This window comes from Nomascus leucogenys, chromosome 1a (genome assembly GCF_006542625.1).
Source record: "Nomascus leucogenys isolate Asia chromosome 1a, Asia_NLE_v1, whole genome shotgun sequence".
Taxonomy (NCBI): Eukaryota; Metazoa; Chordata; class Mammalia; order Primates; family Hylobatidae; genus Nomascus; species Nomascus leucogenys.
Genome location: NC_044381.1, coordinates 77,718,858 through 77,731,516, shown reverse-complemented (window position 1 = coordinate 77,731,516; position 12,659 = coordinate 77,718,858). Strand labels below are relative to the sequence as shown.

Sequence of the window (12,659 nt, the reverse complement as noted above, 5' to 3'; positions counted from 1 at the left end):
AGCCAACATTACTGCAAATACTAAGCCATAAACATTAAGACCATAACATTAAAATCCCGTCACATACAGTATAATATAATGCGAATACTTTTTAAAAGGTTAAAAAGTGACTTTGGCACAAAGACCAGAACCAAAAACAGGAGGAAAAAAATTCTAAGAAGTAGTACTTGTGTAAATTAGGTCCAGAGATTAATTATAAGAATTAAGCTTCTACACATATTTACAAATGCTATTGTTTTTTAAACAAAATCTCACACATGAACATATACAGAAAAAGAAATACATTCTTTTACTTAGTTTACAAGGATTCAAGAGGATAAAAATAAATTTAATGAATTCATTAGTCATAAAAATTTTAAGTATTTTAACATTTATAACAAAAATTTTATAAAGACTGAAAAATAAACATAACAAAATCTTTAAAAATAAGTTTAAAAATGAAAACCAGAAATTCAAACTGCAGTGGTATTCTAAACCAATCTGTTGTAATTAATTGCACTAATGAATACAGTAAATTACTAAGAATTATTTAACCACCATGTTATATGATCTAAACAGTGAGGAAAGTATGTGCAGTAATGACTTGCAGGTGAAGAAAACAGGAAGTGGGAGAAAGAACTCACAAAAATCAATATTAACTCCAGATTACACACAATGTACAAGAATGGTAGTTTCACATCTTGCTTCATGCCTCACTGAATTAAAGGGGAGCTTCATGCCAATAGCAGCTCAATGAGGCAGCAAAACAGTACTTTAAAGACTAAAAGAATATGCGGCTGGGCGCGGTGGCTCACGCCAGTAACCCCAGCACTTTGGGAGGCCAAGGTGGGTGGATCACAAGGTCAGTAGTTCATGACCAGCCTGGCCAAGATGGTGAAACCCCATCTCTACCAAAAATACAAAAAAATTAGCTGGGCATGGTGGCAGGCACCTGTAATCCCAGCTACTCGGGAGGCTAAGGCAGAGAATTGCTTGAACCAGGGACGCAGAGGTTGCGGTGAGCCAAGATCACGCCACTGCACTCCAGCTGGGGCACAGAGCAAGACTCCGTCTCAAAAAAAAAAAGGAAAAAGAATATGCAAGAATAATTGTTATGCAAAGCTGGCTAACCTCAAAATAAAATCTAAAAACCTTTTTTATTAGATGGAACATAAAACGTTAAAAGCATATTTTCTATCAAAGTTCTACATTTGTGATTAATTCAATTAATTATATAGAAGAGAAGCATTATCCAAAAAAGAGCCTGTAACTCTTTGTATAAAATGATAAGGGGAAGAATCTTTCAATAAAACAATTATAATTAGTAATTATATACTAATAATTAGTAACATCAATTTACTAATTCATTTTTTAAAGTTTTTAATTTCTCACCAAACAGCTACAAAAATATAAAATACAACATGTCATTTCACTGTTAAAGCCATACCTGCCACTTAATAGTTTCAAGAAAGAACTAATGAAAGTTGCTAGGGAAGGTGTCATTATTCTATTTAATATGCTGCTGTCCTCATTTTTAGAGCCAAATTCACATTCCACTCATAGAAAATAGAGTTTTATGACAGTGTTTTCTATCTAAGCCTCATTAATGGCCTTACCCTTATTTTTCCTTTAGTTTCTCACCTCCTTATAATTTAAGTAATCTTGCTTTCTCTTTTTTTACTCCTGGTTAACTGACTTAAATGCTTTTTGGCAAAAGCACAGTAGAAAAACACACATATACATATTTTCCCCAATCATAGGATAATAGCATTATCAACTAGACAAGAAAGTTAAGTGTATTAACACTGCACACACACACAAAAAAAACCACAAAAGTCTCAGGGAAATAAATTATATGAACATAAAGGGAAAGAGAAGAACGCAAAAAGACTTTCCTGGAGAGGAAGATTTTCTGGTTTGTGAAGTCATCAATATCATACAGGGTTGTAAGTATCAAATAATATAGTAACAAACCCATGAAACACTTCATAAACCTTAGTTATTATTACTGTCATCATCTAACAAGGTTGACTACCTAGGAAGCTAATTGCTGGAAAACAATAATTTGCAAAAACCCTGCTATTTCTTTCAAGCAAAAATACACTATTTTTTCATGCAAAAATATAAAATATACTGTCACAAAGTAAACAGTCAATATAAACTTTAGCATGGAGCCAAAATGAGCTCATTATTAGAAAAATAGTATTAATTAGGAGAAAAGTGCTTCAGAAACAACGTATTTTAGTCAGTTAGCTTAAAGCCATATAAACAATCTATCAAGAATATACTGGCTCATCTCAGTTATAATGTCACTCTCTCATCTGAAAATAAAATGGATATTAAACAAAAATCTTTTTAAAAATATAGAAGTAAAATATACTAGAACTTCATTTTAACATTGTTCTTAGAGTTACACGAAGTAAGTAGTGCCATGTCCACAAACAATATCTAGGAAATCACTTTAAATCCTTCATAGTAGTTGGCATGATATAAATAAATAGGCATAAGGGTAAGACAAATTACAATATGAAAATGAAAGTCATTTTCATAATTCTTATCACTAAACTCACATTGGGATAGAGACTGAGTATCCCAAATGAATTTATATTATGCCAAATTCTAGAAAAACAGTTTTCCCCAGTACATACTGTGTGGACTAAAGATGGCCATCACACTCCCATTAGGAGGTGAGATCTATATCCATTCCCTTCGTAACCGAGTGGGCTCTTTTACTAATGTGGTGGAATCAATGCTGTGCCAGTTTCCTAGCCCAAGTCCTAAAATGTTAGCATCTTCTACTTCCTTATTCTTGGAATATTCTCTCTTGTAACCCTGAGCCGACATGTGAGAAGTACAATCACACTGTTACAGAAATTGATGCAGTTTCTGACGTAGTCAGCCCCTTCACTAGATTCACGGTAAGGACTCCCCTCTACTAGACCCACTGCACTCAACCCCATGTGGGAGGGAGCACGTGGGTGAGTCAGTGCAGATCTAGCCGGCTGCTCCAAGCACCAATACAGGAACAAGTTTTGCATGGGGCCCGCAGTAGGACCAGGCACAAGCAAGCAAGTGCAGGACCCAGCCATCCGCCCCAGGTACGGACACAGAAGCAAACTCTATGTGGGTCCCACAGCCAGACCAGGCATGTTGCCTCAAGGGGAACATGGCAGTGCCCAGGTGAGGGTGCCCACAACCCCAAAGCCCCAGGGGAGGTGTTATAGTGCTCCTTTAGTTCTGCCATCAGACGGCAGTGTGTTAGCAGCTCAGTTGGCTTCTGGCCTTGTCGCCTGGGGCAGCTGCTCTCCACCAGGAAGGGCAAAGTGCCGGTGTGACAGCCTTTCTGGGTACCCACACTCGGTGGGTCCCAAGCTCTTGTCTGGCATCCAAGAAGAATGAGGTCACAGGGATGGTTAAAAGATGATGAAGGCGATAATTTTATTGAGCGATGAAAACAGCTCTTAGCAGAAAGGGGAGCTGGAGAGGGGACAGGAAGAGCAGGTCGTCTTCCCCAAAGTCAGGTTGTCTCTTCCTCTACTTACTGAGTCTGGGGTCTTTATAGGCACAGGATGAGGAGAATGTGCTGAATTAGCTTATGAGTATGCAAAAAAGGTTGAAGCGAAGACACTACTCAAAGGTGGGCATGACAGTGTAGAAAACCAATTAGGAAAGGGTAGATATACATAAAATAGGTGAAGAGTGGGGATCAATCAGAGGAAAGCACACCAAACAGGAAGACAAGTTCTCAGTCTGGTCCAAGGATTTAACTTGTAGCATGGCTTTCAGGTTTTAAACTGTCTTCGACATGGAGATGGGGTTTCTCCGGGTACCCATCCCTATCTGCCTAGGCATTTGGCTGCCTCCTGTCGCTATCAAAACCACATGGAGAGGTGTCCTGAGAATACATTAGGGAAGCAGAAAAGCCCAAAAGAACCACTTAAATTCCTAACCCACAGAATTGTGAGCATAAAAACATATTGTTCGGTGTGGGTGGGGGGGCAACCTCTTATTCAGCAATAAATACACTGATTTCAATACATAACCAACAAAACTAAAGGTGAACCAGATTACAAACACTGTGGAAATGCCCTTTAAATGCCATCATCCAGCCTACTAGGAAAGGTAAATCCTGAAGAATGTTTTTTACAATCACAATTAGCATTAATACACACCAGCTCATCTAAAAAAGCCTGCTTATTCTTCCTTTTTAGAATCTGCTGCAGTTGTTCTTCTTTTTGTATAAATAATCTTCTTTGCTCATTTTCCTGTCGTTCCACTTCTAAAGCTTCTTCCAGTTCTTCCTGTTCTCGAGTCTAAAACAAAAATTTATATATGGCATGGAATAAATTTAGGAGCCAAGAGCAATCATATACCACACTCTAATACTTTCTTTATTGGAAGCATAAAACACGCTAGTCACTTATTATTTAATGATGTAGCAATTCCATATTGAAGGAAATAGAATTTACTTTATTTCATGTAGACATGTTACTACTAAAGAGAACAACTATTCTGTTATACCATACTAGTGGAATTTTGCTATACTAAGGCCACTGGGAACATATTGAGGGAATTTGAGGGATGAGTTTAGAAAGATGACTAGAGGCAGTAAGGTATACATAAAGATCAATTGGGTTCAAGACTGACAACAGGAGGACTAGTTAGAAGTATATTCAAATAACCCAGATAAGAAATAAGAGCCCTACGCAGCGGCTCACACCTGTAATCCCAGCACTTTGGGAGGCCAAGGCGGGTGGATCACAAGGTCAGGAGTTCAAGACCAGCTTGGCCAACATGGTGAAACCTGTCTCTACTAAAGATACAAAAAATTAGCCAGGCATGGTGGCACATGCCTGTAATCCCAGCTACTCAGGAGGCTGAGGCAGGAGAATCGCTTGAACCCAGGAGATGAAGGTTGCAGTGAGCCAAGTTCACACCATTGCACTCCAGCCTGGGCAACAGAGCGAGATTCCGTTTCAAAAAAAAAAAAAAAAGAAAGAATAGAAATAAGAGCCCTAAGTAAAGTAATAATCTAATTAGAGTGGGGATGAGGCTTAAAAATGATGAGTGATCATCAACAGAATATAAAGACTGACCAAATATGGATTGAACACTTGGATGAATGCTGGCACCATTCACTGAAACGAAGAACATAATAAGAGATGAAATAGACTTTAATTAAAAAACTGTCAAAAGAGACAAAGAACATTATATAATGATAAAAGGATCAACATATAGAAATATATAACAATTATAAACAACTAAATATGTAAAGCAAACATTGACAACTGAAGGGAGAAATAGACAGCAATATAGTAACAGCAGGAGACTTAACTCACATTCAATAATGGATGGAACTTTCAGAAAGAAGATCAATAAGGAAACAGGAGTCTTAAACAACTTTATAATTCTACTCAACATTCTACTCAACAGCAGCGGAACATTCTACTCAACAGCAGCGGAACACACAATCTTCCCAAGCACACACAGAACTTTCTACAGGATAGGTCACAAGTTAGGTCACAAAACAAGTCTTAACAAATTTAAGAAGACTGAAATCATACCAAGTATCTTTCCTGACCACAATGGAATAAAACCAGGAATCAATAGCAGAAGGAAAACTGGAAAATTCACAAATATGCACATATGTGAAAATTAAACAATACACTCAAATAATCATTGGGTCAAAGAAGAAATCTAAAAGGAAATTAGAAAATACCTCAGGACAAACACAAACAAAAACATAGCATACCAAAACTTAAGGGATACAGAAAAAGCAGTACTAAGAAGGAAGTTTCTTGTGATAAACACCTACTTTAAAAGAGAAGAAAGATCTCAAATAACAACCTGGCTTTACATCTCAAGGACCTAGAAATTTAATAACGAACTGAGCTCAAAGTTAGCAGAATGAAGTAGTAAAATAAATAACAAAGATTAGAGCAAAAATAAATGAAATAGAAAACAGAAAAAGAAGGGAAAAAATCAACAAAATTAAGTTTTTTTCAAAATATAAAATTGACAAACTCTTTGCAAGACTATGAAAGAGAGAGAAGACTCAAAATCAGAAATGAAAGAGGAGACATTACAACTGATGCCACAGAAATAAAAGGATCGTAAGCGACTACTATGAACAATTATACACCAACACTTATACACTTCAGTTAATCTAGAAGAAACAGACAAATTCCTAGAAACATACAACCTACCAAGACCAAATTATGAATAAACAGGAAATCTGAAAAGACCTAGAACTAGTATGGACACTGAATCAGTAATCACACCTCCTAACAGAGAAAAAGCTGCAGTGGTGAATTCTGCCAAACATTTAAAGAAGAATTAATATCAATCCTTCTCAAACCTTCCTAAAAAATTGAAGAGGGAGACACTTCCAAACTCATTTTATGAAGCCAGCATTATTACCCTGATACTAAAACCAGACAAAGGTACCACAAGGAAAGAAAACTGCGAGCCAATATCCCTGATGAACAAAAATGCAAAAATCCTCAACAAAATACTTATAAACTGAATCCAACTGCACATTAAAAGGATCATAAAACATAACCAAGCGGGAATTATCCTTGGGATGGAAAGACAGTTTGACATACAAAATCAATTAATATACGTTAACAAAATAAAGAATTAAAATCACACAATCATATCAATACATGCAGGAAAAGGCTTTGATAAAAGTGGTGGCTCACATCTGTAATCCCAACACTTTGGGTTAATGAAACATTTTACCTACGCATACCTATTTTGCATGTATATTCTGATGTTCCCAGAGAAGGTTACTAGGCAAAGAGAGTAACATTAATGACACACTGATGCTCTCAGAAATAAGATACTTTTAAAAGAAAGCTAGGCTAGGTATGAATGGAATGAAAATGTAGTATCAATTCATTGAGAGTTTTACAGCAGGAAAGAAATGCTGATATAAAGCACTATAACACTATAAGGAGGAAGTCTCTTCTAAATACAAAATGAAAATATAAGCTATGTGATCCAAATATACGTGTATCCTTTTTACTGATTATTACAAAATCCTGATAAAGTATCTCAAACGTAATTACCTCTGCTTTCCCCTACAACTAGAAAGCCAAACTGTACTATAGAAATGATAGCTGAAGTGTATAAATTAGACAATTGCTCCTTTGCATGCATACAATTCTTTTTTCTTTATAGAATACATTTTAATACATATAATAATAATGACTCCTGAGATATTTTCAAAACAAACTTCAACATGAGATCAACTAAAACAAACCAAAATCATATTTATATCTAGCAATGTTACTATTTCGGTAAAACAAAAAAGGTAACTAATTGAGAAATCAAAGTTAACCTTAGTTTACAAATGTGTTCCTCTGATCTAATCATGAATTCATTTTAGTTTCTAATAAATAGTGTCTTTGTTTTATCTCCCTCTTGGTAGCTCCATCAACGTCTGTCTGGGTTTGCTCCCTCCTTTAGAGAAATTAATGTCCAAGGATTAAAATGAGCCTCCATTGTTTTGTGACTACTGTCCAAATGCTCACTTACCAGAAGATTATACGGGCAGGTAAAACTAGCGTTAATAATCACCTATCTTATGGATCCATTTCCTTAAGAAAGCACAGTCTAACATAATGCTGTCAAAGTGGTTTTTGCTATAGTAATGTGTGCCTGCCTACCTACATACCTATACAGCATATATTCATATTTCTGGTCTAAATTTCAGCTAAATTTTTTATAAATGTAACTGGTTTAAAGGAAGATGTCTTTTTAAAGTATCATGTGGAAACATCTGTTTCTAAGACAAAAGAAGAAGAAAATACTTAGCAACCGACCAGCTTTAATTTATTTTTCTGAATAACATCTTTGTTTTCCTTCTGGTATATCTCCATTTTCTTTTTGGTGTTGTCCAAATCCACATTGTTGGTCAAGTTGAAAACTGCATTAGAAAGGAAACAATGACATGAAAAACATTTTTAATATAAATCTTGAGTAGACAATAAAAAACAAATACCACAGTGACTCATTTGTTAGGTTGTCATTCTTTATAGCTCTATTTGTGACCTTTTAATCATCTACTTATTTTAGAGACTAGCTCTAGTTACGGCAACCGTGTTTTCCAAGTCAAATACAAGGACAGACTGTCTGACTCTCACAAAATACCTAAATGTCAGGATCACTCCAGAAAACCTAAGATATGTGCTTGCCATACTTAATTAGATCTGATTTTTATAGTCCCCTCTCTAGCTTTAAAAGCAAAAAAAAATTGTTTAAAATTTTTTAATATAAAGAGTAAGTCTGGAATCTACTACAAGAGTCAGAATCTTAAAAAAGAGTTAAAAAATCATATATTTGTATAATTTAAATCAAACAAAAAACAGGTTTTATCCCCATTCCAATTGTCTCCAACATGAGTACACACAGGCTTGAATTACTTCCCTTGTAGTCTAGCTCTAGAAACGTATGAAATAAAAGAGTTGAAACTTAAGAAGAAAAATAAAGGATAAACTGGCACCGAAACTTATACTAAAAGAATTTCTTAAGAGAACCACTGAGATATGTTTAGATACTACTAAATTTTCTGTAAATTAGAACTCTCTTGTTATAATTCCAACTCAAAATAATTTGAATTATGAATGCCATATTCCCTTCTAATTTTCCATATGTAAATCAAAGTGACTATAATACTCTGAACAATTAAAAAAAGACCTTCTTGCTATATATAAACTCATATGGAGGAATCCATATCAGTAAGACTCTCCTGTTCCATAATTCAATTCAAGCCTCCTTTAGCTTCCCTTGTAATCTTTCTACATCCATTATTAGCCCTTCCACCCCTTCTCCAATAACTTACCACTGCTTCCTGCTTCTTGTCCTACAAACAAGACAGATCTACCCTAAATAACTCTGCTGTATCCCTTGCGTTTCTACAGATTGCTTCCCCATCTCACTCTTTCCTTTAACAGCTTATAAGAGTTGAAAAGTAACACTGGAGGACCAACGCAGAGTTGCTTGTTTTGTTGAGTAAAGCCATCAAACAGACTCAAATGACCAGTTTGATCTATAATTTCATTTTTTTCTTCTCAAAAGGCCAACTTATTTCAGAACATCAATTTATCATAATCACTGTTGAAAATCCAGGCTAATTTAGGTATAAAGGCAAAAGTCTATTCAGTTTTATCATACGCAATTTTAAATCTGGAAGAATTGAGAGAAAATGAGAAGCAATTATCCTCTAGCAACTTCTCCAGTTTTTTAACATAAAGTGGGAAAGAAAATAAGTCAGGGAGTCTGGCTAGGATGCAATGTGGGACAATCTTCATAAATCACACTCTAGTCCTGACACAAAACAGTCAGAGGGAGGCTCCAGACAAGCAGCACTCTCAAAAACGTACCTCTGATCCTTAGTTAAAATGGTGATTCCACTATCTTTACCAACCACTCACAATCTACCCCTTGTATTTAATAGGCCATCCTCTAAGCAACCAAATCCAATGATCTTTCACAACTCTCACCATCCTCAACATCTACCAGATCCAACCTTAGCCTCCCAAGTAGCTTGGATTACAGACATGCACCACCATGCCTGGCTAATTTTTGTATATTTCAGTAGAGACAGGGTTTCACCATGTTGGCCAGGCTGGTCTTGAGTTCCTGGCTTCAAGTGATCCACCCGCATTGGCCTCCCAAAGTGCTGGGATTACTGGCGTGAGCCACCATGACCAGCCATTAACCCAGGCTGTCTGATTCCAAATCCGAACTTTTTTTTTTTTTTTTTTTTGAGACAGAGTCTTGCTCTGTCGCCCAGGCTGGAGTGCAGTGGCGCAATCTCGGCTCACTGCAAGCTCCGCCTCCCGGGTTCACGCCATTCTCCTGCCTCAGCCTCTCGAGTAGCTGGGACTACAGGCGCCCGCCACCAGGCCCGGCTAATTTTTTTTTTTTTTATTTTTAGTAGAGATGGGGTTTCACCGTGGTCTCAATCTCCTGACCTCGTGATCCGCCCGCCTCGGCCTCCCAAAGTGCTGAGATTACAAGCGTGAGCCACCACGCCCGGCCCAAACCTGAACTTTCATCTACAATGCCTACAAAACTAGTGTCATTTCTCTCAATGCCTGAAAACCACTGCTACCTAGCAGTCCTCTGCATTTGTATGCCCCTACACTTTCCCATTTCCATACCTGTGATTAAACTGTTCCCTACCCATAGGGCTCATCTCAGTACCAACCTCAACCCAGAACAACAGTGAATATCCACATATGACTCACCCTTCTATACCCATTTTAATGACCAGCTCCTCCTTATGAGACACTGTGCAGTTACAATCTCTCCATCCCTGAATGCTTACAATACATTGTCTAATATCGTTCTACTGGCATTTACCCACTTTCTACCCGTATAATTATTTTCAATGTGCACATCTTGTCTGACCTATTAGAATGTTCCTTGAGGGCAGTTTCTAGGTCTGATTCATCTTTATTATCACTTCCACTACTTCTAATGCACTCCTATTAGAATGGCAAAACTCCAATGACAACATAAAATGCTGGTGCAGATCTGGAGCAACAGGGACTCTCATTCCTTGCTGGTGGGAATGTGAAATGGTATAGCCACTTTGGAAGACAGCTTCCTAGTTTCTAACAAAACTAAACATACTCTATCACATAATCTAGCAATCAAGCACCTAGGTATTTATCCGAATAAATTGAAAACATATGTTCACACAAAAACCCACACATGAATGGTTACAGCAGCTTTATTAATCATTGCCAAAACTTGGAAGCAACCAAGACATCCTTCAGCAGATTAAAAAAAAAAGTAGTATTATTCAGCACTAAAAAGAAATCAGCTATAAAGCCAAGACACAGAGGAGCTTTTAAATACATATTGCTAAGTGGAAGAAGCCAATCTGAAAAGGCTACATACTGTATGATTCCAACTATATAACATTCTGGAAAAGTCAAAACTATAAAAACTAAAAAGAACAGTGTTTGTCAGGGGTTGGGGTAGGGAGGAATAAACACACAGAAAAACACAGAGGATTTTTAGGACAGTTAAAATGACTCTGTGTGATATAATGGTAGATACACATTATTATACGTTTGTCAAAACTCACAGGGTGTACAGCACCAAAAATGAATCCTAAACTACAGACTTTGTGTGATAATGATATGTCAATGTAGGTTCATTGATTGTAACAATGTACCACTCTGGTGCAGGATGTTAATAGTGGGGGAGGCTGTGCACTGTGCACATGTAGAGGGAAGAGATATATAGGAACTCTCTATACTTTTTGCTCAATTTTGCTGTGAATCTAAAACACTAAAAAAAAAGTCTACTTTTAAAAAAAAGAAAAAAAGAAAAAACTTCTCATCTGGTATGGGCTCAAGAAATACTTGTTGAATTATCATGAGAGAAAAAAATAAACTAATACCCAACATTTATAATTACTTTTATAATTATAGATTTAATTAAAATAATCTTTATAATTACAGATTTGAACATGGCAAAGGAGGAAGGTTCAAAAGGACAGGACTCAATTATCTTGGTTTCTTATGGTATGAATCTACTGAAAAGTAAGCAGTCAAATTGATATCCCATGTAGAGCTCTACTAGTATGCGAAAGACATTTTAAAACAGTTTAAAAAACACTGTTTATTAGCAAACTAGACAGTATACTACTGATTTTAACTTTTCCATTAAATAGAGCCCAGGTGAAATTAATCTGTTTTTATATAAACAATTTCTTTTATGCTTATCAAAAACTTTATGAGTTCTGGATCACTTGAGGCCAGGAGTTTGAGACCACCCTGGTCAACATAATGAGGCCCCATCTCTACCAAAAAAATAAAATTAAAAACTTAACCAAGTGTGGTGGCACACACCTGTAGTCCTAGCTACTTGGGAGGTAGAGGCAGAAGGATCATTTGAGCCCAGGAGTTTCAGGCTACAGTGAGCTATGATGGTACCACTGTACTTTAGCCTGGGAGACAGAGTGAGACCCTATCTCTAAAAAATAAATGAATAAATAAAAATTTTAAAAAGAAAACTTTATGAATTCCAAAAAAAGTAAAATAATTTGTTTCATATTTTAATTTAGAAGCAAAGATAACAGCAATAATAAATGCAAATCATAATCAGATAATACAAATCTCTTCCTTTAAAAAGTAAGAAAAGAACCATAAAAGTGAATTACTATTTTTAAAAGTTTTCAGATGAAGCAGGTCTCATTCATACCCAATGAATCAGGTTGGTACAACAGCCATGAAGAAAAAGGAATAGAAGCTAATTTGCTGTAACAATCATTTGACCCTTTATCTGTTTACTGGTTTAGCTTAGATGTTGACCTGCCTTTAGTCAAGTATTAAAAGCAAACAAAAAGCCTATTGTATTTTCTGAAAGATTTAATGTTATTCATGTACAATTTTGAAGTCTTTTTGACATCCAGAATTTATAATTAAAGCCCTTAGGACTTTCTCACCCTTTTAAGATAAGTATTCTCTGCACCAAAAGAATAATCTGTTTTGCACCAAAAGAATAATCTGTTCATTATGAAACTAAGAATAAACCTTTGAGATAATCCCTGGAGCCATAAGGAACAAGAATTTTATGTATAGATTGTCATAACCACAGAAAAGAGCCTATTGTTGATGCCATAAGAAAGTCCATCTTCATGTGTGCCCCTTCTATTG

The 12,659-nt window shown here is 36.1% G+C and overlaps 1 protein-coding gene across 2 annotated transcripts in view; it reads right to left on the bottom strand.

The window, feature by feature from the left end:
• Nucleotides 1-12,659, bottom strand: part of MNAT1 (MNAT1 component of CDK activating kinase) — a 241,529-nt gene that overhangs the window by 153,711 nt on the left and 75,159 nt on the right. For both annotated transcript variants that reach the window (XM_003267768.3, XM_003267767.2), the window contains exons 4-5: nt 7,806-7,909; nt 4,152-4,292 (exon numbers count right to left, since the gene is read on the bottom strand). In XM_003267768.3, the coding sequence (XP_003267816.1) occupies nt 4,152-4,292; nt 7,806-7,909 (245 nt within the window). The remainder of the gene's footprint in view (nt 1-4,151; nt 4,293-7,805; nt 7,910-12,659) is intronic.